Source organism: Oratosquilla oratoria, chromosome 20 (genome assembly GCF_046742065.1).
Source record: "Oratosquilla oratoria isolate Oo_2021 chromosome 20, ASM4674206v1, whole genome shotgun sequence".
Taxonomy (NCBI): domain Eukaryota; kingdom Metazoa; phylum Arthropoda; class Malacostraca; order Stomatopoda; family Squillidae; genus Oratosquilla; species Oratosquilla oratoria.
Genome location: NC_134796.1, coordinates 51,968,829 through 51,992,009, shown reverse-complemented (window position 1 = coordinate 51,992,009; position 23,181 = coordinate 51,968,829). Strand labels below are relative to the sequence as shown.

General features: G+C 39.1%; 2 protein-coding genes across 2 annotated transcripts in view; one reads left to right on the top strand and one right to left on the bottom strand.

The window, feature by feature from the left end:
- The window catches only part of PIG-N (Phosphatidylinositol glycan anchor biosynthesis class N), a 34,835-nt gene extending 18,098 nt beyond the window's left edge, over positions 1-16,737 (bottom strand). The window contains exons 1-11 of the mRNA XM_076204136.1: positions 16,204-16,737; positions 11,485-11,705; positions 11,062-11,293; positions 10,823-10,950; positions 10,331-10,557; positions 9,947-10,174; positions 8,866-9,006; positions 8,520-8,643; positions 7,157-7,332; positions 4,702-4,892; positions 2,178-2,228 (exon numbers count right to left, since the gene is read on the bottom strand). Of these exons, the coding sequence (XP_076060251.1) occupies positions 2,178-2,228; positions 4,702-4,892; positions 7,157-7,332; positions 8,520-8,643; positions 8,866-9,006; positions 9,947-10,174; positions 10,331-10,557; positions 10,823-10,950; positions 11,062-11,293; positions 11,485-11,705; positions 16,204-16,418 (1,934 nt within the window). The 5' untranslated portion in view covers positions 16,419-16,737. The remainder of the gene's footprint in view (positions 1-2,177; positions 2,229-4,701; positions 4,893-7,156; positions 7,333-8,519; positions 8,644-8,865; positions 9,007-9,946; positions 10,175-10,330; positions 10,558-10,822; positions 10,951-11,061; positions 11,294-11,484; positions 11,706-16,203) is intronic.
- A 186-nt stretch (positions 16,738-16,923) lies between these two features.
- On the top strand, positions 16,924-23,114 carry Srp14 (signal recognition particle 14). Its single transcript, XM_076204135.1, has 4 exons — positions 16,924-17,070; positions 19,096-19,168; positions 20,082-20,221; positions 21,242-23,114. Exons 1-4 carry the CDS (start codon positions 17,038-17,040, stop codon positions 21,359-21,361), a joined length of 366 nt encoding a protein of 121 aa, XP_076060250.1. The 5' UTR covers positions 16,924-17,037; the 3' UTR covers positions 21,362-23,114.
- The last annotated feature ends 67 nt before the right edge of the window (positions 23,115-23,181 follow it).

Genomic DNA, 23,181 nt, shown 5'->3' with positions numbered 1-23,181 from the left:
AAAAATAAGATGATGAGATGTAAAAGGGGATAGGATGGCAGCAAGTTGGAAGTAAGTCTTACGAGAGAGTCTGAAGGAAGAGTATAGTTTTAAGTACTTGGGGTCATATATGGCAGTAAATGGAGGAGTGGGGGTGGAGGTAAACTGTAGGTTGAGACAAGCAAGTAAATGCCTTGAGGGATTGAAAAGTGTCATGAGAAATATGCATCTGGGAATGGATGCAAAGAGAAGATCATATGGAGTGGTGATTATGCCAATGACAATGTATGGGGCAGTGACTTGGAACTTAAGAAAGGCAGAAAGGAGAAGGTTAAATGAATTTGAGATGAAGTGTCTGAGAAGTAAGGTAGAGGTTACAAGGTTGGGTAGAGTGAGAAATGAGGAGGTGAGAAGAGTGGGGTGGGCAGGGAGCTGACAGATGGGGCTGATGAAAGATTATTGCAATGGTTTGGACACATGGAAAGAATGAGGGAAGAAAGATAAGCAAAAGAGGTGTGGAAAGTAAAGGGGGATGGAGTAAGCTTGAGGGGATGACCAAAGATGAGGTGGATGAATGGGGTGAAAGGGGATTTGAGCAAGAGAGGAATGTCTGTTGAAAAAGGATGGGAGAAGGCAGGGTATAGGGGTAAGTGGATGATGATTGTGTATGGATGATATTTTGATGCTGACTAAAGGGATTTCTCCCCCTGTTCTCTATTTTTCACATGAAGGGACAATGAGGGAGGATTACCGCATAAGTAAAGCAGCCCTGGTGCGGAGGTACTGTGTCTTGCTGCATTGCTTCTGACCCAGTTAGTGAGCGGGAGACAGGGATGACCTTTCATCCACAATGACCTAAGATGAGAGGGAAACAATGGGGGGTGGATGGAAGTGGAATGGGTGGGAGTGGGTGCATGGCTTGACTTGGCTACCTCCCTTATAAGGGGGAAGAAGCATTTGGTATAGAGATCTACCCCCTCACTTTTATTATGAGGTACAGACCTGAAGAACTGACATCTGGTCTCTGGATTAGGCACAAGTTCTCTTTCTATCAACTTCGATTGTTTTTCTTTCATTTTTCTTTTTCAAATATAGACAGCTGACAACCAATGACTGACCCCTCCTACAACTTCCAGTCAGTGACATTAAAATAGTTTCAAACCAGTACAATACAGACAGCAGTCCGAAGTTTCTTCCCAGAGAGATCTGTGGGAGGGCCTGATGACCACTGCGCCTGCCACTGTGGGGCTGCAGGTTTTTGACTAAGTGTAGCTTGAGGTAACAAATATTACCCACTACTTAAAATAAATGTGATGCCTTAATACTACATTATATTGATACACCTCCATACTGTACAATCAAATCACTAATTAATTCGTTATCTTCAATAATCTACTTGCAAACTTTGCATGACTGAAATTCAGCAGACTTCAGTACATTCTGACCACTATTTGCCAGCTAAGATCATTAGTGAAAATGAGTAAAAATATTTATATTAAATACTGATTTGCAACTGGCTAAATGCATATCAAAGATGATATAATCATTCAAAACTGCTTCTCATTAGCATTTGAGAATTGTAAAAAAAAATTAATAAATAAATTGAATTATTTTTCTCTAGTCTCCATGCATATCGATAATCTAGATGCACTAATAAAAACTTTGCCATTTTAAAGTGCAAGAAAGGCCAAGTTGCATATTTGACATCACAAAATTTTAAAAAACAAATCTATTCAGTACAATTGAGGAAATAAATACTGAAAGAAGAAAGCCTGTGAAAAGCCTAAGTGGAAAGTGCAAGCCTGATGCTAGGAGGACAAATCTGGGCCAAACATGAGACAATATGTTCAGGCAGTTTATCGTTTTCTTTTATACCTTCGCCTCTTAATCCTGACTTTTGGTTTTGTGTATGGCTTTCGTCTTCCCCCATCAGTGCTTCGCAAACAGAAAATACATAACCATGAGATGTTGTGCACACACAAAGCAACAAAATATGTTTTTCAATATCCCTTTTTTTTCTTAACTTTGTCATTCAACTCAATGGTTAAGTCATATATGAAAATCTGAATCTTTAACTGAGTAAATGCCAAAACATACTAGAAGGTGAATGAGGCATCATTACAAGAAACACATTAAAATGTGAATGAAAAATCATTATAAAAGGAAAATAAATGTGTACACACGCTCAAATGTCTTACCAGTAAATGCCGACAGCAGCCAACAGGAAGGCAATCACCCCACCAACTTCCCTAAGGGGAAATACAAAAAGGGACACATGAAATGAAAGAGAAAATGTGTACACACATTACATCAATCACACCACAATACAAAATGGCCAACAGAGTGGAAGATTTCCCACACTGCAGCAAGGCATTTCTGAATGAGCTACATGGTAGGTTTCCCATCCTACAAACATATACCAAGGCTTTTTCCCGCTTACAAGGGAGGTAGCCAAAAAGAAAAAGGCATAAAAATCATTCCCACCCATTCCATCCCTAAATACATTCCACTCCCCTCCACCCTCCCTCCTATCTTAGCACCTCCTGGATGACGGGTCATCCCTGCACCTTGTCCACTGCCCATCCTACTGCCAAATATTTCTCAATTGTCTCTTATATGGCTGATATGGTGCAAAATTTTCCACCCTGTAAAGAAAAACAATTCTGAATTGCCTAAATGACTCACACGTACTAACAACAGCTGGGCAAACACCTTGCTCAACACACTGAACAATGTAATTTCACAGTAATTATGGCTGTCCTTCCAGCCCCCTTTCCCTTTCCAGAGAGGAATGACCAGATCTTTTTTCTAGTCAACAGGAGTGGTACCAGACTGCCAAATAGTAAACAGCACTGCATACAACCCATGGATCATGTCCTGACTTTAAGCAACTTTGTACTGATGTTACAGATGCCATCTGCCTTTCCACCCTTCAACTTACTCACAGCTTCTCTAACCTCCCTCAAAGAGGGAGTTTCATCTATCAGTGGATCAACAACTGCCACCTGAACACCAGGATGGGGAAGCTGGCCATTCAAAGGGTCATCCATGAGCAACTTCTCAAAGTGTTCATCAAATGGACTCCACCCCTTTATGCCTGACACTACCTACCTATCAGTTGTTTGAACTAAACTCCTTTGACTACTTTAGGTAAAAAATTTGGAGCATTTTCTTCAGGGCTTGGTAAACAAGCCTGAGGCAATTTGTGTTAGAATGACCCTTAACATCCACAGTGAATCCCCTGACATATCTCTTCTTATTCACCCACATGAAAGCTATAATCTGCCATTCCTGAATCTTGTATTGGTCCAGGTTCCCAGCCATTCTGGGAACACAGCCCATCTCCAATGTATAAAGATGGCAACTGCCAACAAGTCTATCAAAATAAACACCATGTGAGGAAGGAGCCTATATTAGTACAACATTTCACTTGTTACAGCTTTATCATGTACTTAATAAAGCTGCAGAAACCCTTTGGTATATGTATGTATGTAATAAAGCTGGAACAAGCAAATCATTGTACAAAGGCTCTGTCTTCACATCATGTTTATTTTGGCAGACTCCCCAGTGTCTCATGTGAAGCCACACCACTCCTCATTCATGAATGTTCTCCATTCCACTCCTTGGCAGCTTTCAGTTTCATGTTAATTGATCTATAACTTCACCTTCACTACTATTTTTATGTGTAGATAGCCAGCTGCATGCTTACAAGCCATAGAGGCCAGTGCTACCAGCACATAGTGACTGTGCAGCTCATCTTTACATGCTCACCCAAGGCAGTGCTGTTGCCTATACATGGGGACTGTGCAGCATTGCGTACATGTCCATGCCTGTCCATCAGAGGCAGCAGAAAATGAGACATGGGTTGATGGGTATTTCCATTTACCTCCTAATGTGGAGCCAGCCAGCTAACAGTTTAGGTAAGATTAGGTATCAAGTTATATTGGATTATATACATATCCGGTCTTATTAGGACAGAATATTTGGTCACCTCCAAATTGTGACTTTGTATACTATTATTTCCTTCACGTCTTTAGTATTAATGAAACTAAAGTGTTTGCTTTCACATTCCCTAATAGGTGTTTTGATACTCCAGTGTCTGGAGCAAGTCAACATACTTCTAAAGGCAGGGTTACACTAGTCAACAGAATGTTTGAAGTCCAACCTTTGTTTCATCTATCCTTGAACAAGTGGTTACATGCAAGTCCAAGCTTACCATTTAAAGATGTTCCCACCAATCAGGTAAAAGGACCTACACCATGTCCCACCCTCTATCCAGAATGAGGAATTCTCATTGGCAGAGCCTATGCTATGCCAATTTCTCAAACAATTTACTCCCAATAATTTTGAATGATATGCGATCTCTCTAAAAATGCATATTTGACAATCTTTGCATCTCTTTTACACACACATACACAGGTCAGCAACCAAACTAGTCCCCTGCCTGGCAGATAAACCATATGAGGAAAGAACAAAGGTACCGGGTCTGCCAACCTTGAAAGATTGAAGAGAAAGAGGTGATATGATTACAGTGTTCAGGTCACTACTCACTACAGGGGATAGATTGCATTGAACAAAATCCATCTGAGTTGTTGGAATCCAACCCTTTGTTGACTAGTGTAACCATGGTTTTGGTCTTGCTGATATTCATCTTTGTTTAAGTAAGTCATACATCTGCCTCAGCTCAAATGGAAAAAGAAATTTGTAACAATATATACTTACACCATAGGATAGATGGCATCCTGACCCACAACTGGCATATAAGTAAAGGAGGCAAGGAGGATACATGCTCCTATCCATCCTAAGCGCATAGACTTCTCAGCAACAGCTTGAAGTGAATACATGACCACTGGCCATACACCAATGCACAGCAAACCCACTGAGAGCATTGGCCGTACAAAGAATGAAAACACCTGCAGAAATGAGATCAAATATTACATATGTATACATATCAAGGCCCTTTCCTCCTTATGAAGGTGGATAAGTCAAAGTACACACCCACTTTCTTCACATTAAAACTAATTTAACCCCCTCTCCCATCTCTGTACTTCGAAGATGAATGGTCATCCCTGTCCTACAAGACACTAATTGGGCTAAAGAAGGGAAGTACAGTAATAGTGGACTGACTAGTGAGGTTGTCTAATATGCATCCAAGGGAGGGTAGAGTGCCAAAGGACTGGAGGAGTGCCTGTATAGTTCCGCTTTACAAGGGAAAGGGGGACAAATATGAGTGTAGTAAATTCAGAGGGATCAGTTTGTTGGGTGTAGTTGGGAAGGCTTATGGGAGGGTTTTAATTGAGAGGATTAGAAGAACAGAGGGAGTAATTGGTGAGGAACAGTGTGGGATTAGGGAAAGGCAGGGGTTGCATGGATCAGATTTTTGAGGTAAGGCACATATGTGAGATGGCTTTATGAAAAGGTAATGATATGTTTTTCGTCCTTTATGGACTTGGAAAAGACTTATGACAGGGTAGACAGGAAGGCACCATGACAGGTTTTGCAGATATATGGAACTGGAGGAAAGATGTTAAGGGCAGTCAGGAGTTTTTATAGGAGTAGTAGAGCTAGTGTTAGAATGGAAAATGAAGAGAGCGAGTGGTTTGAGGTAAAGGTGGGACTGTGTTAGTGATGTCATGTTGCCATGGCTGTTCAATGTGTACATGGATGAGGTGGTGCAGGAGGTAAAGGTGAGGGTAATGGGTAGGGGACTGGAGATGGTTAAGGAAAATAGATAGAAGTGGGAGGTGAGCTATTTGTCGTTTGCTGATGACACTGCTTGTAGTAGGGTCAGAGTGGGGATTAAGGAGTGACAGAGTTTGGGAAGGTATGCGATCAGAGAAAGTTAAAGGTAAATAAGGGTAAAAGCAAGGTCGTGAGATATACATGGGGAGAGGATGGCAGTGACTAGGAAGTAAATCTAAAAGGAGGCTGGAGGAAGTGGATAGTTTTAGGTATTTGGGGTCACATGTGGCAGGAAAGGGAGGAATGGAGGTGGAGGTAAACTGTAGACTGAGAGAAGCAAATAAATGCCTTGGATGATTAAAAAGTGTTATGAGAAATAGGCATCTGGGAATGGATGCAAAGAGGAGATTTTATGAAGGGGTGATTGTGCTGATGGCACTGTATGGGGTAGAGATGTGGAATTTAAGAGAGGCAAAGAGGAAAAGTTTAAATGTGTTTGAGATGAAATGTCTGAGAAGTATGGTAGGGGTTACTAGGTTGGATAGAGTGAGAAACAAGGTGAGGAGGAGAGTGGGAGTGGAAAAGGAGATGGCAGATAGGGCTGAAAAAAGATTATTGGGATGGTTTGGACATATGGAAAGAATGAGTGATGAAAAATTCTTAAAAGAGATGTGGAAGGCAGAGGTGGGGGGAGTGAACTTGAGGGGACGACCGAGGTTGAGATGGATGGATGGGGTGAAGGGGGGCGTTGAGCAAGAGGGGAATGTCTGTTGAACAAGGAAGGGAGAAGGCAGGACACGGGGTGAGTTGAGAGTGACTGTATGAATTATACTGTTATGCAAGGAAGGGAGGGGCAGAGGATGGGGGAGTGTGGTATGCTTATGTATAAATGATAAACTGACGCAGTCCAAAGAGATTTTTCCGACTTCTCTTTTTCTGCATGAGAGAGAGGGGTGGTCACTGATTAAGTGAATTGGCCTTGCTGTGGATATACTGTGTCTTGCTCCATTGCTTCTGACCCAGGGCAGTGGGTGGGATACAGGGATGACCTGTCATCCATGAGGAGCTAAGATTAGAGGGGGGAAAGGGTGGTGCATAGGGAAAAAAGATTGACACAGCCCAAAACGGACTTCTCCCTGTCTTCTCTTTTTCTTCATGAGGGGACAGAGACAGGAGGTCTCCGATTCAATGAAGTGGCCTTGCTGTGGATGTACTGTGTCTTGCTGCATTGGTTCTAACCCAGGGCAGTGGGCAAGATGCAGGGATGACCTATCATCCAGGAGGAACCAAGAAAAGAGGGAGGAAGAGGTGGTAAAATGGGAGTGGAGTATGTGGGGATGAAATGGGTGGGAATGGATTTATGCCTTTGACTTTGGCTACCTCACTTGTAAGGGGGAAAGAGCAAGAATTGTTTATATATTATTGCATATTCCAAAGTAAAACAAAGCATAAATTACTATAAAAATTAATTTAAACAAAAAATTAGTTTCCTCACCAGGATTTCTATCCCAACTATAACAAACAGCAGTCGAATGGCCACTTCCCAGATCATGTTGTAGGATTTGATAATCAGCCACGCCACCCAAAGGGACTCAATGCGCTGATGCACTAATGCCCAGAGACCCAGCGGTGTCAGGAAGTACAGGTAATGCTGGGCTGGAGAACTCTGGGCTGATAAAAATATACAATTTTACCCTTGGTGTTGTTTAGAAGGAATATGGAAAATATTAACTAAAAGAAACCTGAATACTGTAATATCATATAAGTTATAATTTGTCAATATAATTTTTCAATTTCAGGCCACCCTACAGCATCATGACAATACCAACTTTATAAAATAAAACACTTAGAATTACAGGATGCACCAATAGAACACCTTACAGAAACCAAAATTTGTATTTATGGAACATTACATGAAAATTATAGACATATAGTTCCATTCAAGAGCCTTCAACCCTACTCACCCATCTCATTACAACATTCAAACACAACCAACTGAATGCAACAAAAATAAATTAATCCATTGCCCCATGTTTCTCTCACAGGAGACCTACAACTCCAAAGTAACTAGCAATGGCATCCAGTCTGGCCCAGAGGTCACTCAAGAAGGAAATATAATGTTGTTGTCTGAGAACAGCTAGTCTGGGACAGTGTAAAAACTACACCAGCTGAATACTACTCATGTACAGAAACCTTCCACCTACAACACAACACATCCATATAAAAATATATTCACATTCAGATCACAAAACAAGCAGTAAAAGACCAACCACCAAACATCACTCTTGGATCACAAAATTAGCAGTACAAGACCAACCACCAAATATCCTTCATCAAGTCCCTCCACAGAAAAACCCTCCCATAAAAACCAAGAACCATATTTACATGACTGTGATCAGGTCACCAGCCAGCAATGGAATATGCCTGACCACATAAACAAACTACTCCAGATGAAGCAATTACACATAAGACATTGAACACCTTTCTTACACTGACCCACCCTAGCCATACCCAGACAACAACATATATCTTCCTTGAGTGACTGCTGCTGGTTACTTGGGAGCTGTGATTCTCTCCATGTCTATCTTACAGAACCACCACAAGCAAGTAACTATCATTGACCCTATTCTATCTATAGAATAGGACCAGTGATGGTTACTAGTTGAAGAAGAGCGGTGGGGAGTTGACTCTCTTCAATGTCCATCTTACAAGCCCACCACAAGTAGATAACCATCACTGGTCCTACAAGAATCTATAGAAAGTGCTTAAAGATATATATCCTGGAAGAGCATTTCATAGATACGCTACAATAAAAAATATTTAACCATAAGGAGATAATCAATGCATTATAAACATACCAAAGAGGACAACAATGGTGACAATGGCCCAGTTGAACAGCAGTGCTGGAAAGAGGATTCCTTTTCTTGCAACTCGTCTCCCTTCAACTGTGTTGGCTCCCACTTTCATTACCAGGCTGTGCTCCTGCAAAACCACACATCATGATTTACTTACCTTTGAGATTTTACTATACTTTGTGTATAAAGTACAGTATTTAGCAAGAGTACATTCATATTAAGCAAAGAACAAATGAGAATTCATTTCATGTGTGTCAGTCATCAATGGCATAAGCTCACTCAACTTTGAAATGAGACATTAAATGTGTTCTTACTGAAAACAGGATACATATGATGAGATTCAACATACCTTAAGAATGTGGCAAATAATGAGGACAATCCAACCAATGAAGCCAAGAGTGATGGCTGTACTTAGGGCAAAACGGTCATAATGGTGATAGTAATCTAGGCCTCGCATGCATAACACAATCAACTCATGGCTTAAAGTTATCTGAAATTGAACAATGCAACTCCTTTATGACTGATTACCACAAAATGCATGAAACAAGAAAAAATGTTTAATGTATCACATCACTTCTGCTTACATAAATATAAACACAGGGCCTTTTCCCCTTTATAAGGGGGGGTGGCCAGCCAAGGCATGCAACCACTCTTCACCTTTCACACAACAATCCAACACCCAAATGTCTTCCCCAAACTGTCAGTGGAGAGTCTTACTGTCAAGTTTTGACATGACTCAATGAAATCATCTGGCACAAGCATCCAGAATAGTGGGAGAGCAATGAATAGATTCATCATGACATCCCCACCCACACATAACATGTTGTCCAGCACTTCTGAATTAAAAAACACAGTACTCGTTCCTCATCCACCCTATTAACCTGATTTTGGTCCACATGATGTTTTCCTTCTTTTTTTAGACTCCACATGACACACACCTAACCAAGGTGCCTTACCTGCGCTCATCATCTTAATAATGGCTTTCACTTCATTTTTCCTTACTTCTCCTCCATTTTCCTAATTCATCACTGTCCTTTTCTTAGTGCCCCCCACTGCAACTACCTTTCCATCCCTATCCTCTTTTACATTTGACAACTCCCTAAAATACTCTCCCCATCTTTCTCTTACTGCTGTCTCTTCCATTATCATCTCTCCATCTGCTCCTTTTACCTTTTCTTATCTACTTGATTCGCCTTCCCTTCCTCCCTTTAATTTCCATCCAAAATATCTTTCTACTTTTTCCAAATTTCCTGTCATACCCTTCCCCCATTTCACATCTGCTCTCCTTTTTGCCTCCTTTATCTTACACTCTACTTCTCTTTGTACCTCTCATATGTACCTTTTTGCCTCCCTTATCTCATATGTACCTTTTTTCCTCCTTTATCTTTTTATCCAAGACAAAATCATTAGTAAATACATGCAAAACTTACTGCTTCTTCAAAGTTTTTTTCCTTCATGTGATTGTTGATTTGAGTCACTCTGTGTAAAGCAGCATCAGGCATGAGACCTGTGAAGGGCTTGTGCAAAAATGTTATCAGTTCTTCCTCCTTCTTCTGTCTCTTCTGCTGATACTGAGACAAAATCTGCTTTGCATTTACTACAATAGCTTCTGCCTTATACTCATTCGATACATTTAGGTACTCGATTGGTAAAACTCCCTGTAAGAGACAACTATATGAAGAGGTACAAACAGGTGGTGGCAAAAAAAATAAAAAGAACAAATATAATAAATTATCATATATCACTTGTATCAAATATATCTCAGAACAGTAAAGCTACATTAAGAGATTTCTTATTAATAAAAATAGTCTTACAACAGAATTAACAGGGATAGGAATTGCAATAACAGATGCCATTAGAGGTGCAATATCAGCCTGGTACACATCATGCCTTCTGACATGTGTGAGACCCCACTCCTCTACTCGAGAATCATACTGCATTCTCTCCTTGAAGCTAGACGGATCCTGGGGTGGAGCAACACCTTGACCCCACATAACAATTGGAGTTTCAGTTTCTGTTGGATCACCAGCACCATGGGAACCTAGTTGAGGGGAAAGGATGAAGATAGATATAATTTCTACCTGTGATTTACTAACCTAAAAATTACTCTACATCCTGTATTTTAAAATAAGCTTCATCTATTCAGATGTTTAGATCACATGACTGAACTATAATAAGCTACATAACAATTCTATATCCACGCATGATTTCAAATGATAGCCCAACAAGCACAAAAAGTTATAAGAAATTATAAGAAATATCAGAGAATATCTAGAAATCAAATTAAAATCTTAGAACTATCTTACCCCAATCTGTCATGCCATGATCAGAAGTGAAGACATAGGCAGTTTTCTTATCCCCATAAAAATCTTCAAAAACTTTCACCATTTTCTCAACACCTTTGTCAACAAGCTCAATATTCTGTAAATACTCTCTGGCAATTCCAAAAATTATTAAAAATTAGTAGTATCATTTCAAGAATAATATCTTACAATGATAATCTGAAATATGTATGAAAAGTTTATGGTAAAAAAAAATTACTTACGCTGAGAAAGGTTTGTGTGCATGGCCATTAGTATCAAGCCCCAACAGATGCAAGAAAAAAATAATTCTGTCTTGTTTCAACCGTTTGGACAGATAAGCATCATCTTTAGCCTTTAAAAAGAATTTCTCCACTTCATCAAATACCCATTTATCCAATCGTGAAGCATCTTCACTTGCAAAATCTTCCTGTGCTGATTTATACATGAATGTATCAACATGTCCTCTTTCAGAACCTATTAACAAAAAGTAAAATGAGCTGGTAAAATATATGAGGAAGTGTCTTGTCATTAATTATTGTATTAAGAACTGCACCATAGGTTAGAAATATGAAAAAGTGCAACTATACATGAGCGTGTTTTTTTTATCATAATCTCCATCTAAAATCACATAAGTAGACCAATCAAAAGCACAGACAATAAGTCACCTCTGGCAAACATAGGCAGAATGTCAGGGCTGCCCCAGGACCAGGTATGTCGACTCTCATTGAAAACAGAATCAAACTCCACTGGATTTTCCTGCCAGCCTCTTGCAATTGCACTTGGATCTTCATAAAAGCCTGCAATGATTGCTACATGACCTGGACGAGACTCTGTGGGCACACGGGTGTGGGATACGCCCCATGTTCCTTTCTCTTCAATGATGGATCTGAATGTCACACGTGAAAATTGGTTGTAAATAGATCTGGAAATGTTGCAGTCTAAAGGAGTTCTTCCTGTCTGTTCTACAATTTTTTTAAGAAAATAATGGACATTGGCAGCGCCAGGGGGGGGGGGCTTGGGGGGCTTTAGGCCCCCCCAAAAAGTGGCCAGCCCCCCCAACTGAAATGAGCAAATTGAAAATTTAAAACACTCATTGAAATAATCTTATTAAGTTGAATTTTTAATTGCCAGGGCTAAAGATTTGTCAGCCATCAGTGCTATCCCTACCATTAACCCCCTCCCCTTCTGAAATGAGGATAATATATGTGTATTATCATATTACTATTAGCCCCCCCTTAGCCTCCCCAACTAAAAATTCCTGGTGCCGCCGCTGATAATGGAAGAGGTCACCATATAATGAAGAAGTACAACCAAGTCTGATTGTGAGGCCCTTCTGTGGAAGCATTATCTCTTGACCCCTGAAGTGTGATGGGGGACAGATGATCCACCCTACATGAGGTGCTAAGATAGGAGGGACAACAAATGGGTTTTTGGGTTGGGTGTACAATGGGTATAGGGTGGGCATCTGCTTTGAATTGGATAACCCCCCTTTAAAATGAGAAAAGACTTTTTCCTATATATATCTCAAGGTAAAATTTAACAACTGACCTCTAAAAATACACATGAAAACTTGTTATTGGTGATCAAGCCTGTTTACAGAATCCAGGAGCCTCTCAGCTACAACTACAAAGTAAATATAATCAGGATGCCAATGCCGGCATCCTTGTATACCCACTCATGGCTCATGATGCCTACGAAGGCTTCATTGTATTCTAGGAATTAATATATATTTGCAGGAAAAACATTACTAAGAAAAGTTGTTGGAGTTGTTGTAATATCAATGCAAAAAATATAATTGATGTGTAATCAAGTAAGACGAAAACCTAACCTAACCAGCCTAATCTAAAAAAAAAAAATAAATAAAAAATCTAAACTAACCTAAATTGTTATTTTTCATCTCCCCCACTATTTTTTCACCATCTCTTAATATCAATTTGCAGGAAAATTTCCACTAAGTTGTTGGAGTTGTCTTAATACAGATGAAAAATATACAAATTGCTGTGCAAGCAGATGAGATGAAAATCCACAAATGCCATTTTCATTTTTATAATAAGGAAGGACAGAATGAATAGGAAAGGAGGTGGCTGTGTGACATATTTCAAAAATTAAATGAGAGTAAGTGCTTTGGAGGATTGAATGAGTGATGATACAGAATCAGCGTGGTGTAAAATTAAAGTGGAAAATGGGGATGTCATGTTTGGTGTATGCTATCATAGTACGTCAGCCACAGAAGAAGATGAGAGAAATCTACATAGTAAGATAGAAAAGACTTGTGAGAGATTTGACCAAGTAATTATATGTGGGGACTTCAATCATAGTTCCATCAAATGGGACTTGTTACAGGCAGAAAGAGAAGGCGAAGCCTTCCTAAATCTAGTGATGGACAAATTTCTTACTCAGCCCATGAAGCAACCAACAAGTGGGGGAAATATTATAGATTCAGTGATGAGCTCAGATCCAACACTAGTAAATTGTGTACAAGTAACAGCACCCCTAGGGTCAAATGATCGTAATGTAGTGAGTTTCGATATTTCCACCAACGGGGGAAAAGTAATTTGGAAAGAACAATACTTTGATTATAGGAATACAAAGTACAAAGATATGAGAAAAGAATTTGCAAAAATGCAATGGAAAGACAAGTTCAAAAACAGAGTTTCAGAAATGTGGAATCTATTTATCAAAGAATATGACAGAGTAGTAAAGCTATATGTTTACTTAGTTGTATCTTATGGGAAGGGGAGCTATGCTCATGGTGTCCCATCTCTGTATCTTGCCATGTCTAAATTGTTCTTACAAAGAGGAGTGGGAATAAGAAAAGGAAACCACTGTGGTGGAATAGAGATACTATATACTGAAGGCAAGAAAAAATAAATTTCACTGGTGGAAGCAATTTCAGGAGAAGGACTGCTATGAAGACTACTTGAGGTACAAAAGAGCCATGGATAGAGTAAGAAAGGTCATTAGGCAAGCCAAAAGGAAATACAAATCTAAGATAGCTAAAAGAGTAAAAGAAGATCCGAAGACATATTATAGATACACCAATAGTAAAATAGAGACAAAAGAAAGTGTTGGACCACTGGAGGATGAGAATGGAGACATGGTATCTGAGGATGAGAGGATGGTTGAGATCTTAAACAAATATTTCTCGACAGTGTACACAGAGGAATCGACTGTAAATATTCCTGAACCAAGAATGGTCTACAATGGTACAAGTAACAAACTGCTACAAGAGGTGAATCTATCTACACAGGGAGTAATTAAGATCCTACATAAATTAAATCCAGAGAAATCACCTGGTGATGATATTGTACATCCAGCAATGTTAAAGAAATTAGGAGGACTGGCAGCACAACCACTAAGTTATATTTTTGAGAGAAGTTTGGAGATTGGAAAAGTACTAGATGACTGGAGGATGGCAAATGTGACACCTATCTTTAAAAAGGGATCAAAGAGACTTGCTTGCAACAACAGACCAATAAGCTTGACATCTCAAGTGAGCAAGATTATGGAAACTCTGATTAGAGATGCAATAATAAAGCATCTTAGGAACATAAACTGATCAAAGGAACTCAGCACAGTTTTTTATCAAAAAGACCTTGCCTGACAAACCTACTGACATTCCTTGAGAGAGTAACACCTTAAATAATTTCAGGCTACCCTGTGGACATCATTTACCTGGACTTCTCTAAGGTTTTTGATAAGGTTGTTAACCCCTTCGATATGATGACGCCTACATAGGCGTCATGAGGAGCAAGTGGGTACACGAGGATGTCGATGTCGGCATCTTGATATATTGTAGTTGTACCTGCGTGACCCCCATCCTCTGTAAACTGGCTTCATCATATTTTCTATCGTTATCAAAATTCACGGGTGAAAGAACGAGCAATACAGTGGTAACTTTATTTTTTATAATACGAGTATTATGACGCAACATTGTACGTCTGGCAGCTACTGCTGCCCAAGAGATTCTGGCCCGTATTGAAGGGGTTAAGGAAGATTAAGACACATGGGATTGGAGAGAGCATACAAGAATGGATTGGTGACTGCCTAAAGGAAAGGAAACAGAGGGTTGTCATACGGGGACACAAATTGGAATGGAGGAAGGTTAAGAGTGGTGTACCCCAGGGATCAGTACTAGGGTCTCTATTATTCACTATATTTATAAATGACATTGATGATAATATTGTTTCTCACATCCTCAAGTTTGCTGATGATACAATTTTTTTTAGTAACGTAGTAATACAGTAAGATGCCAACCGCTTACAGGATGGCTTAAACAGAATATATAATTGGTCAGAGGCCTGTCAAATATTATTTAATGTGGAAAAGTGGAAGCATCTCCATATTGGCCATGGGAATGTCAATCAAACATACATACTAGGGGAGCAAGAAATTATGAATATAGAACAGGAGAAAGATTTGGGGGTGAAAATAAGTACATTGCTTAGTCCAATTGTCCACATTGCTGAAGTGGTTACAAATGCCAACCAGGAAATGGGAAACATTAGGAGAGCAATAGAGTATAAGAGCAAAGACAATATAGTAAATTTGTATATGACCTGGTAAGACCCCATTTATAGAGTACTGTCATCAAGCATGGAGACTTTATAAGCAAAAAGATATTGACAACATTGAAAAGGTGTAATTAAAGAAGGATGACAAGAATGGTGCACAGTATTAAGGATGATCCCTATAAAGAGAGACTGAAGAAAACTGGGCTTGCGACACTAGAAATGAGGAGAGTTACAGGCGACCTTATTGAATATTGAAGTATTTATAATAATGAAGGGACTGGAGGGTTTGAGGGTCAAAGACTTCTCCATCATGGATCAGGGAACAAATAGAGTACATCCACTAAAAATCTTTAAAGAATGACCATGACTTGACATAAGGAAGTACCTTTTCTCAAATAGAAATGTTAATGAGTAGAACAATCCGCCAAGAGAGGCAGTTGCAGCAAACACACTACATTGATTTAAGGCCAAAATTGATCCGTTATTCGTTAATAAGGCAAATGGGGGGGTCACTACATGAGCCAGCAAAGGCTTCCTGCTCCGATCCTAGGTGGACCACCTCAAAAGCAACAGCACTAAGGGTGGCACCGGTAAGATACTGGTAAGATATTTTTCTTTCTACACATAATGAGTGATGTCAAAGATTTTTGCTTCAAGTCCTTATTATGTTCTGTTCTTAGTTACATTATTTCTTGTTTAAATGTATCTGGATTCTTTTTGTAAGAGAACCTATGGAAATTTGTTAAATGCTTTATTGTGAATTTGTGCCATATTTGCAATTTTACACATTGTATTTTTATAATAATTATATCTAATAATCTGTATACGATTGAAAAAAAAAAAAAAAAAAAAAAAAAAAAAAATCCCTACCTTAGGTATGGTGCTCTTGTGGTGCTATTGGGGTAGCTGTAGAAAGTTTCTGCTCTCAATCCATCAGCTACAAACAATACTAGTCTTTCTGCAGCAGGTTGTAAGGAGATGGACTGTGGTGTCATTCCATGTATTATTGGAGTGCGGAAATAAATGTCGAACACAGACCCAAAAAATACAAGATGTACAGCAATGCCAACTACAAATAACCACATCTTTACACCAATTCAATGTACTAGTTCAAAATAAGCTAATTCTTTTACAATCTCCATACGGACTTCGAACTATCAATTGTCGTCTGCTCTTTCAACTTGTTTGGGACTGACAACATTTCACAATTCGAAGATTTAGACTTCTCATCGACAATGGCATCATATTTGAAACGATTGCGGCAGGCTAATCTATATGTTCAAGGTAACAGTACTAAACTATTATTCAAAGATACAGAATCAATGAAAAAGTGTGGTAGAATTAATGAGAAAGTTAATTGTCTCTCTGAAGTTCCAAACTTGAGTAGAAACTATTTTGTATTTGACAGTCGATCACAAAGGTATTAATACGCGTTTCACCGATGACAGTAATGCAAACTCTTCTTATAGTAACTTACCAATAAGTTAATTCTTGAAAGCGATTATCAGTTTTGTAATCATAAGTTACAAGATTTAAATATAATGAAATTCAAAATATAGGAAAATTAAAAGCAGTAAAAACATAATATTTGCAATTTTAACAACAAAATGTGTTATTTAGGTTTCGTCGAGCTATCTTGAGATCTTGGCCACGATTCCACGAGTAGGCACTCGTATACGGACAAGTTAGAGTGACGTGCCAGCAATGAGTCAAACACAGCATATGACAAATGATGTGGTAAGATAAAGAATATTTATAGGCACCTTGTGCATTGTAAAATGAGAGCATTATTATTTAGTATTTCCTTGAACTCAAGTCAGGGATTATCTTCATATATTATCAGAAAAAATATTCGGAGCATAATTTAGTCTTGGATTATCATTGTTATAGAATTCCCATTGTAAACTAGTAGAAGTGTAGAACGTGTTCATGTACTGCAATGCTTATTTTACACGACCATATAAAATTAGGCAAATATTAAATTAGACGAAGTTTCTCGTGTGCTTTGACATAAACTTGAGCATCTGTCATGAAAATGATTGTTCCGCCTTCACCCAATAGTATCCTTACCAAATTTAATTACTTACCTTCATTTGTGTGGTATCTTTATTACATTGCTGAGAATAATTAAGGCAGGCCATGCCTATGGGCACGACAGGTCCGTGACTATAAATCAATGCAATTGTTATGCATTAACTTAGGAGTGATGTAGTTGAATGCTACAGTAAAAAAAATTATACTTTTTTAATTGTTGCTCTGTAATCATTTATCCAGCCTAATTGGGAGTGAAAGGACTTGAAATATTTAGACATTTCAATGGTATCAACATTAATGGCATTATCATTAATTCCAGAGTCCTATGCATCCAATACTGAATAAATAATAATAATAATGTATATACTTGACATATATATGGGGCTTGGCTATCTTTAGTCTTCAGTGCGAGTTAACCCATTCCATACGCTGACACCTAAGTAGGTGTCATGAGGCACGAATAAGTGTATGAGGATGCCGGCATCGGCATCTTGATTTATTTTGTAGTTGAATGACCCCTATATTCTGTGAGTTAGCTTTATTATATTTTCTTTGGTTATTGATATTCAAAGTGAAAGAGAAGAAGTAATACAGATATAAATTTGTTATAACGAGAATATTGTGACACATCATCAGATCATTTGACACGTATTGAAGAGGTTAATGGAGAGGGTGAAAAGAATTAATAAAATGTCATTGAATACTGGTGCTGAAAAACTTTGATATATCATAAATTCTGCTCAGTTTACATTATTGTAATATACATTAAAGGGTTCCATTCCAGTGTCATATATATAAACACGTTTTTCACTCATTTCTTTCCTTTTTGCATTTGAAAGACTTTTTTTTCCTATGGAATGATTAGGTTAGGTTATATTAGGAGCTGTTAGACATTGTAAGTTTCATGTTAGATATCAGTGTTTGTTTTATTCTGGAAGTTTACTCAGTAAAGGAGCAATGCTTATTGAGGTCCCATTTCCAATTCCCCAGAGCTAAAGTGTAGTTTGCTTGGGCAGTCTGGATCATTGAACTGGGGATGTACCTGGCTGAACAAAGCCTGGTAGAAGCCAGGATGAAAAAAAATTGACATCCAATATACATACATATACCATAGGCTTTTTCCCCCTTACAAGGGAGGTAGCCAAAAAGAAAAAGGCATAATAACCATTCCCACCTATTCCATCCTGAATACACTCCACTCCCCTCCACCCTCCCTCTTATCTTGGCACCTCCTGGATGACGGGTCATCCCTATATGGTTGGGATTAATATAGGATAAAACTCCCTTGCTAGGAGTGTGATAGGGATGGAATGGGTGGGAGTGGATTTTATGGTTTTGTTTTTTGGCTACCTCCCTTATAAGGGGGGAAAAAAGCCTTTGGTCTATGTACATACATATACCAAAGGCTTTTTCCCCTACACAGGGGGTACCCAAAAAGAAAAAGGCATAGAAATCACTCCCACCCATTCCATTTCCTATATATTCCACTCCCCTCCTCCCTCCCTCCCATCTGGGCACCTCCTGGATGACAGGTCATCCTTGCATCCTGTCCACTGCCCTGGGTCAGAAGCAGTGGATAGGATGAAGAAATAATGGAAGGAAAAATGAAGCCTGGCATGGAAAGGGTTAATGAAAATTGATTATTTTTAGTAGATCTCTCTCTCTCTCTCTCTCTCTCTCTCTCTCTCTCTCTCTCGATAGCCAATTAGTACTCTATCTTTTTTTCAGTTTATGTCGGAGTTGACACTGATGTTCCACAATGCTCGTTCCCAAGGCCAAGTAACTGTTACCATGAAACGCTGTAAGTATTAAAGATATTTTCAAGTTGATTGCATAGAGGCAATTTTATTTTCATAATGGTATTTTTTCGTGTTTTCATATTGAAGATGGTAAATGTTACCTTTAGTTTCAATGACTACACAACCCTGCAGTGCCTGGCAGTGGTCCGTGGACCCTCCCAAAAATCTCAGGAAGAAAGTCTGGAATATCTTTGTTGTACTATTGTAGGTCATCCTATAAACAGTGGAACAGACTGCAAGAGACCACCTATCATCCCATCCATAAAGTTATCTAACCTTTTCAACAATTGAGTTTCAGTGCTTGCCACATGGTTACTAAGGCTATTTCATTCGTTAATCACTCTATTGGTAAACCAGTTCTTGCCCAATTCTATCTTAAATCTAAATTTGTCCAATGTAAGTCCATTACTGCAAGTTCTGCTCTAATATGATGACCTTGTCTGGATCATCCTTGTTAAAGAATGTGAGGAACAACTAGCAGGCAAGACCCACAGTCTTATTACATGTTCATTGAATGAAGGCATTGTTCCACTTGATTGGAAAAGGGCAAATGAGGTGCCAATTCACAAAGGTGGAAACAAGGAAACAAGTCATTCTCCTCTTTTGATTTGGTAATGGGTTCTCTTCTCAAGGAACAGTTTAAGGATGACCTTTTGCTGCTATTGCCCATTTCCAGTACATTGCATTTTTTGGTATTGAACTTATTGTCAATTTCTAGGACATGTTGAAGTGGTTCCCCTGGTTACTTTTGAGACCCAGAATAAATATACAAGATAATACTTAGATACAGGTTGAAGCTAGTTGTTTTTTAATGGAAATTTTTAAAGTATTAATTGCATAGATGGGTAAATATCAAGTTGTATTTTTAATGTGAAAGTAGGATGCAACTGACATCGCTGTTTGTATTTGATTTAGATGATGGCCGCACTAAACCTCATCCAAAGCCCAGGCGGCTAAAAAAGGGCAAGATCATCACCCCAGACCCCCTTCCTGAGCCTGAGGAATACAGCTGCCTGTTGCGAGCTAGGAGTAAGAAAAAGAAGATAAGCACAGTTGTGAGTAAATTCTATGTGTTTTAATTTGTGTTGTATGGGGGCAGAGACTTGGAATTTAAGGGAAGCAGAAAGGAGAAAATTAAATGGGGAATGAAGTGTTTGACAGGTATGGTGGGTATCAAAGGATGGATATAGTGAGAAATAATAAGGAGAGCAAGGTTGGAAAGGGAGCTGGTAAATAGGGCTGATGAAAGAATATTGGGATGGTTTGGGCATACAAAGGGGCCTTGAGTAAAAGTGGAATATCTGTTCAGTAGGGAAGGGAGAAGACAAGAAATATGTGTGAATGTAGAGTGGTTGTGAACAGAATATACCCTGATGCAGTCTTAAAGGATTTCTCATCTCCATTTCCTCATAAGAGGGTAAGGGGAGGGTTGCCACATAAATGAAGCAGCTGGCCCTGCTGTAGATGTGCTGACCTAGCTGCACTACTACTGATCTGGGCAGTGGGCAGGAGACAAGGATGACCCTTCATCCACAAGGAGCTAAGATAGAAGGGAACTAAAAAGGTGATGGATAGGAGTAAGATGGGTGGGAGTAAGTAAATGCCTTTGATGGCTACCCCCCTTTTAAGGGGGAAGAAACCTCTGGGTATATAGATGGGTAGTAAGTTCTCAAATGGATGAGGGGAAGTGGAGGATCACCGTGTAATGAATTGGTAGGGTAAACCCATTTCAGCAATGGAACTGCTATGTCTTCTTGCATTGCTATTGGCCCAACCAATGTATGAGGCATTGAGATGACCTGTCATCCTCTAGGAGCTAAGATAAAAGGGACAACAAATAAACATTGCAGGGGTGAAGGGTGAGGAATACAGTTGCTTGTTGTGAGCCAGAAGGAAGAAAAAGAAGATAAACACATAACTAACTAGACCATATCATGAAATATAAGATTGTGCATGGTGGTGGCACAAAGCCATCAACAAACATAGAAGTGTCTTTAAACCACTGCTCATAGCAACAATAGTACCTTGTAGCAGTATCTAAATGTAAATACATTTCAAACCTATACTTTTTTCAGGTTTCACCAACAGAAGCCCTGAAGTTTCAGTTGCAGTTTGCTCAATTCCTAAGATCTAACATGGATGGCCTGAAGAAAGAGAAGAAGAGCAAGAAAAAGACTAAGAAGGCAGTAGTATGAGCTTATTGACCACATGATACATTAGCAGACACTGAAAGTCAGCAGTTGGGCTTTTGGGTTTGCTGCACAAGACATCTTTCCTTAAATGCCAGAAGGAAGAAGTTGGAGAATGCTTGTAACTGTCACAAACTATCAGTATTCATACTGTCAGGGGTGCATAGTCACATCATTTATATTGTATATGTTTCTAAGTTTTTGTTCCAAGGATATGTATTTATCAGTTATTGATTGTATTATATATATATTTTTAAGTTAATTGGCAGCAATTAAACATTCCTGGTAGGTGATGAAGCCACCCCGGATTTGCTGTCTCATTTATTTGTGGTCTTGAACCTCTATTTATGGTATGCTTACAGTTTTCAGCATTGCTAGGAAAAGATTTTGTAGTGAACATAATGTACCAAGATCAACAAATACCTTTTGATGTTTAATTTGATTAGATGCCATTTTAGTACAGGTTCCTAATAATGGTTGCCTCAGATTTCACTTATTGGAAACCCAGAGCCCCTACAGTGGCTGATAATGGTTCTTAAGATCTCTAGGAAGGAAGCTCGCTGGCTGAGTGGGTTAGGGCGTCGTTACTTGCGGCGAAGGTCGAAGTGAAGGCAGTTCGAATCCTGCCACCGGCGAAGTTGAACCAAGGGCATGGTTCATTAAATTCCATGCTACAAAGCCCTCTATGAGGGGCACCGTCCTAGCCTTCCGATAGGGGGGAGTGTGTGACGTTAAACCATATCATCAAGATCTCTAGGAAGAATATTTGGGCTATTGTCTGTGATGTACTTGTTTAGGTCTGTTTCTGTGTCACAACTGGAAGTAGTTGTTGGTCAGCTCTGTATGTGAAAATGGAGGAGAAATACAGTTAAAGTTGACAGAGATTTGATTGAGAGTATTGGTCCCAAGACAGTCATGCAACTCCAAATAGGGGTGAGATGGGTGAAAAAAGGCAGCAAGGAGACTATTCTTTCAGCTATTTAGCTTGCTGGGCCACCACAAGCAGGTACTCATCATGGGTACCACAGATTGCTAAAGTGTATTTTAAACCAACAAGTAAAGATTGGTTGTGAAAATCTTCACATAAAATTTCATCAATCAATGAATCCATTGTCCCACCATATTTCTTGCAAGTGCACCCTATTGTACTAGGTTTATACTTTCTATCTATTCTATATACCAGTAGGCTTCTTCCCCTTTATAAGGGAGGTATTCAATTCTATTAAAGCACTAAGCATAAAAGTAGTGCAGCATTGTGTCTTGAAGGTAGAAAATCTGGTCACAAACCTGTGGGTGTATAGATCTTCCAGACTTGATGCTGAGTAATTGGATAAATAAAATTGATGATAAAACTACATTAATGTTGAGGACTACATTGCATGGTCTGTATTCCAAGTAAACTAATGTGTTTTCATATTACAAATAGAGGTTCAGGTCCAAGAGTGAATTCCTTTTTCCATTATATTTGCAATAGAAATCATGCAGACCAGTTGACCATACAAGAAACGGGTCATTCAGTGTAACTACCCTCTGATAACAGTTGCAGCAGCATTTTGATATGTGCAGCTAGAAAATGTTCCCCCAGCCCTCAAAGTGCTACTTCATGGTCTACCTTGTGGATGGTGATATTTGAGATAATGTCAGCATTGGGTAATTTTATATTCTGCCATTTGATTGAAATGTATGTGAAAACTAATGTGCAATGTTTACTTGGTGAAGCTTAAGATATTGGATACAATAAAATATTTTAACATCAGAATGTCGTCTATTTTGTCTCACTCCTTGCTCTTCATGGGGATGGGGGGGGGTGGAGTAAAGTTTCCTCT